Source organism: Chaetura pelagica, unplaced genomic scaffold, assembly GCF_000747805.2.
Source record: "Chaetura pelagica isolate M959 unplaced genomic scaffold, ChaPel_1.0 scaffold119, whole genome shotgun sequence".
NCBI lineage: Eukaryota > Metazoa > Chordata > Aves > Apodiformes > Apodidae > Chaetura > Chaetura pelagica.
Window position 1 is genome coordinate 291926 of NW_009954406.1, and position 5499 is coordinate 297424.

The 5499-nt window shown below is 39.8% G+C and overlaps 1 protein-coding gene across 1 annotated transcript in view; it reads right to left on the bottom strand.

Moving 5' to 3' along the window:
- SLC5A12 (solute carrier family 5 (sodium/monocarboxylate cotransporter), member 12) overlaps positions 1-5499 on the bottom strand; it is a 15739-nt gene that overhangs the window by 9052 nt on the left and 1188 nt on the right. The window contains exons 2-5 of the mRNA XM_010004260.1: positions 4132-4197; positions 2793-2844; positions 1416-1483; positions 229-383 (exon numbers count right to left, since the gene is read on the bottom strand). Coding sequence (XP_010002562.1) covers positions 229-383; positions 1416-1483; positions 2793-2844; positions 4132-4197 — 341 coding nt within the window. The remainder of the gene's footprint in view (positions 1-228; positions 384-1415; positions 1484-2792; positions 2845-4131; positions 4198-5499) is intronic.

Consider the following 5499-nt stretch of genomic DNA (forward strand, 5'->3'; position numbering starts at 1 on the left):
TTCAGCAGGGCTTTGATTTCTGCAGAGGGTCATAGGAAGAGGAGTTTGGGTCTCCTGAAGTTCAACTACATTCCCAAGAACAAAGATATAGGGAATGGACTTCTCTGAGTCCCCAAGGTTTTTCAGCAGTTGTATAATAACAAGCCTGAGTATTTTTGGCTTAGTGAGGGTAGGATTTCTAAATATTAAATGCACAAAAATATAAGGTTTGTGCCATTTGTTTCTTACTCAAAGATATTTAGTCGTGCTCCTTCTTGGGCATTTTGCCAGACCTTGGTCAATCCACCATTCAGAGTAGTTCCTTGAATCAAGACTGCCACGAAGCCAGCCACCATGACCATCATTTGAAATGCATCTGTCCAGACAACAGCTTTCAATCCTCCCTAAAACAAACAGAAACCATATGCTCTCATCTTCTTTCCTGTTGTTCAAGAACAGCAAAAGGTAGAAAGAACCCTTATTTCAGGGGCTCATGTATAGCATCTAGCAAATCAGGCCTTTTCTTTAACTTCCTCTACATTCTTCCACAAAGGCTGTATTTTTGCAGAAAACAGTACAGAGTATAAACAGTTTGTCTACAAGCATACTGAGAATATTTGACCTCCAATTAAATGCTTATTTTTCTGCATCCTTTATATTAATTTGACGAACATATCATGGAGGGGAACAAAAGCTTAGGGATTACAGATTGGCCTGTGTTTGTACTTCCTACAGCACCTTACACTTCTCTGAGCTCAGTGGTCCACAACCCACAGCCCAACACAGAAAAAATAGCTCCAGAAAATTTGTAATTTAGCTTTTTTCCATAGCTACTTTAGTATCTGATAAAATCTGTGCCAGAGCAACATAACAAGTGTTTTCAAAAAGGATTGACTGAAATACTGAACAAATTCATTAGTGGTAATGAGAACAGAAATTAAGTTGTATCCTGAGCCCCAGGAAATCCATAGTCTCATGCTGCTTCCTCTTAGAAGCAAAGCTCTCCATGACCAGTTGATCATCCTTCCTAGGCTTTATCTCTCTGTTTGTAATCTGGGAGGCACATTTTTCACTACAATGTTTTTCAGTCTATAACTTGCGAAAGATAAGAATCGTCTTCTGAAAAGATTTAGTATGGCAGAGGAAGGCTATCACCTCCTTATCTGAACTCTGCCTCAAGCTGTCTAGCTTAAACCCTGAGAGGTACAGCAGAGGATTGGAGAGGTAATTTTTTTTCTTTCTTCAAATAGACCTATTTGTACCACAGAGTCTATAGGAAGTTTTTCTCTATATTCTAGTACTTTAAACTTCAGTTACTCGGGCTGTATTTAGAAGCCACTTATCTACTACAGCCAGTTGTGTATAGATGATGGCTGAATTAACCATCCTTTATATGACAGCTGTGCTCCAGCTGTTTACTTATGCCTCTTACGTACCAGAGTGCAATAGAAAGTGCAGACAATTCCTGTTGCAGCTACAGAGCCCCAGAGATCAAATCCAGTAACTGTGAAACCAAAGAAAATCAAATGGTTAGAGAAAGTGGCATCCGGGTGGCAACAGAAAAGCTACAATCCTTCAGCCCTACAAGGGTGGGAGTAATTACTAATTTATTTATTCTTTGTCCATATTAGATTCTTTGCTGGACTGTTCAGGTTTGTTAACACTACTGGATACTGTTTTGCATTGCTGTTTTCTTGCACATTGGATTTAACTCACTTTCCAGTGTGCAAAAGCAATACATAAGAAGAATAATTGCACAAAGCACAAACATCACTCCTGTGGGACACAGCTTTATAAGCAGTGCTTTCCTTCTTTTCTTAGTCCAGAATTTTCTCTTGAGAAATAAGTTCTTCAGAGATTTCCAAAGAGTCTTAAGAAAAAAAAAAAAAAAAGCCAACCCCAAGCTAAAATTTCATTCCCTGCAACTAGGAAGAGTTTAACACTAAAATGTGCTGCATAAAGCAATTTATCATGTGAATTTTACTTTATAAAGTTGATGTATAAAAGATGTAAAAATTTTAGATTGGTTTATGTTGAATTTCATTCCCTGCAACTAGGAAGAGTTTAACACTAAAATGTGCTGCATAAAGCAATTTATCATGTGAATTTTACTTTATAAAGTTGATGTATAAAAGATGTAAAAATTTTAGATTGGTTTATGTTGAATTCCCTCCCACCTGGCATGGATTGTGAGGGCAAATCTAGTTGTAAAGGTTCTCTTATTAGTAAAGTTTGTGATGTGAACTGTCATACAAAATGCAGTTGAGCTCCAGAGGAAGGAAGCTTGGCACAGTGTGAGAGCTGGGATTGGACACACTGGATGCAACTAAGATGACAAGGAAAAGTGCAATAAAATTGCTAATCCCATCTCTCATGGTGGATGCTGGATGCAGATTAATTGAGAAGTGTGCAGACAGTGGCACAACACTCAGCTCCAGCAACAGGGAATGGATTTGTGCCCGTGAGAGACAGGGAAGGGGGGAATCAAAGTACAGAATACGGTCTTGGATCGTCAGCTTGTACTGTGAACTTTGTCAGGATGTTGGGAAATTGTTCATTGCTAACTACTTTGGGTGGTTACTGAGTGCAAAGGAGAACAGAACAGTAAATGTGAGGCTCCTGCTAATGTATTAGTGTGAGAGATCTGGGGAGTCAGAAATGCAGAGCTACAAGGTGCAGGCAAAAACCTTCAAAAACATGAGAGGATTTTTTCTGTTTCAGACTACTTAATCTATTTTCCTTACTTTGCTTATTCTAATTGTCTTGTGATGTGGGTATTTGGGGTATTCATGTAGTGTGACATGGAAACTCACCTTGGTTGAGTGCCAGTGATGGAGCATAAACCACTATTCCCGTGTAAAGGATCTGAAGGAGGAAAAGTTAATGGGGGAAAAAAAACAAGTATATATGTGAATGCTCAGTGATAAGGGTTATATTTAGAGTGAGGCTGAGAGAAAAATACCGGATCAAGAAGTTTCTTTATTTCAGCTTTCTGCTTCAACCTTTACAAAATAATAATCCTTTATTTAGTTCTTTTCTGCTGGAAGGGCCACTATCTGTCTTAGTATTACTTATTTCACTCATTGCTAAGATGACCAGATGACACAAATCACTAGTCAAATGGAAAGTGGAGCTCTTGGAAACATGGACGGTGATGCAGAGATAACTTGATCTTGGAAATCAAACTTCCCTACTTCCATTCAAATCCTTTCTAAGTAGCTGTCTCAATGCCATTCACATATATCTTCTGACAACTGAGGGAGAAACAGAGCCTGGAAATCAATAAACATTCAAAGCTATTGCAAAAGGGTTTGGAATTAATAAAATTGAATTAATGTAGAAAGAAATGTCTGCCAGTGTCCCAAGACTTTCCATCAAATGCTTGACTACTGCATTCTTTTGAGAAACTTGGTGAAGCTTTAAACCAAAGGGTATAAAAAGCTGTTTGATGTTTAGAATAGTACCTGGAAATTTGGTTTCTTTTGGTAAAGTAAGTAGATAAAGTTAAGTAGTAGTAAAGTGGTGTTTTGGGGGGTAAGTAAAGCTACTCTCTCCTCAGCCTCCCCATCCAATAGCCAGGAATGTTATTTATTTTACATACACATGGGAGGGTGTGAAGTGGCTAGTCAGTGGTTTATGGTGATGCAGAGCAGCATATAAATGTGGAGTCTGCACATGCTAGGCAGGAATTTCTGCCCTGTGGGCTCCTGGGCTTAGTCCCTGGGAGCAGCCCTTGCCATGTGCAGCTGCTTTGCAGTGGGACAACCTCACCCTCCTGTTGTGAGTGGGTGACTGGTGAACTAAACATAACCAGCACAGCTCAGCTGGCTTCTCAAGAAAGACAGGATCCACTCACTTAGAGAGAGGCTTCAAGGGAACATAATGAGATCAAGAATTTAAGCATCTGTGTGAGTTCAGCACAACATCCAAGTGTCAAGGAAAACAAAAATGACATTTTTAATCCTAAACAGAAGAAAGCTAGAAAGTTAGGAAAGCAACCATTCTTTCTTTTTGAAATTCACAGTCCAAGTGGTGGCGGAGGGGAAGGGTTGTCATTAAAATATCTCAATATAAAAAAATGTCCAGTCTGAGACTAATCCCTAAAAATGAATGAGTGAAATTAGCACAAACCAAGAGTCAATGTTTCCTTACCGTCTGCAGGATGTAAATCAGTGTTGCAGCAAGACGGACAATCTTGTTAAATCTTAACTCCAAGTACTAGGAAAAAGAGGAATCTCAGTAAATGGCACGTGTATCATCTGTGACACAGATATTAACCTTCTGTTCACTCTGACTAACAGCTTGCTCTGCAAGTAAAATTGCTGGCAGCTGGCACTACTGCTATCAGGAATGAGCAGGAGAACATGATTGTTATTACATGTAGTGATAATTGCATTTAAGAATCTTCTCATCAGTAACGTACTTGAAGTAATATGTTGGGTTACAATAATCAGTATCTGCTTTGTATCAGGAATAAATAAAAGAGCCCAAGGGCTACATGGAAAATTTAAACTTCAAGTTAAAGCATATTCCAACTACATGAAGAGAAACCTTGAGATGGTCTCTAAGAGAAACAGCATAGTTTGACTCTTGTAGTGACAAAAGTGGTGGTGGAGCTGATGGAGAAGCAGCAACAAAGAGTTTCACAGTAAGCTAAGCTGGCATTCTCACTTGCTCTGTCTCGGTCTAAAGCCAAGTCTGCACATCATCAATGTGGATGGGGTTCTTGTGGGCTTCCAAGTGGATGTAGAGAGATGTGTTCCTGATTATTGCACTACTGCAGAAGTGTGGAGATCTCTAGCCCATACAGCCCAGATTTTAAGCCTGAGTCACCACCTGGAATCTCTGTACAGTTGACCCCGTGGGAGCCTCCCACACAGGCTTGGGTGGGCTGGATCTCACCTTGGGCCAGAGTTTCATGCCCTTCCCAGCAGGCACAGGCTGTACAAGTCTCTCTTTCACAAGTGTCTAGGCATGGTACCTTCAAAGCAGTGAGTATCAATCTCTTCTCCCAAATAGCAAATGAAAGGATAAGGGAAATGGCCTCAGGATGTGCCTGGGGAGTTTTAGATTAGATATTAAGAAGAATTCCTTTACCTAAAGTGTAATCAGGCATTGGAGCAGGCTGCTCAGGAGGCATTTAAAAGACCTGTAGACTTGGCACTTAGGGACATAGTTTAGTGGTGGACTTGGCTGCATTAGGTTTACAGCTGGACTTGGTGATCTTAAAGATCTTTCCCAACTTAAGTGATTCTATTATTCGTATTAATTTTATTCACATTCAACTTTCTAGTGTCTCTTGCATCATAAGCCCCACAGTTTGCCATACAAATAAACAGCTAATTTATGTAACTTGAGGTGTTTCTAAAAATAATTGATGAAGCCAGCAGAGCCATCTGTCCAGTGTGCTTGGAGGGTCTCTGGGTACAGCGACACCTTTGGTGGTTCAGATGAGAGAAGCAATTCATTCTCTGATCTTGCATCAAAACCAGTTATAAAATGCAATTATTTGTGGCAACA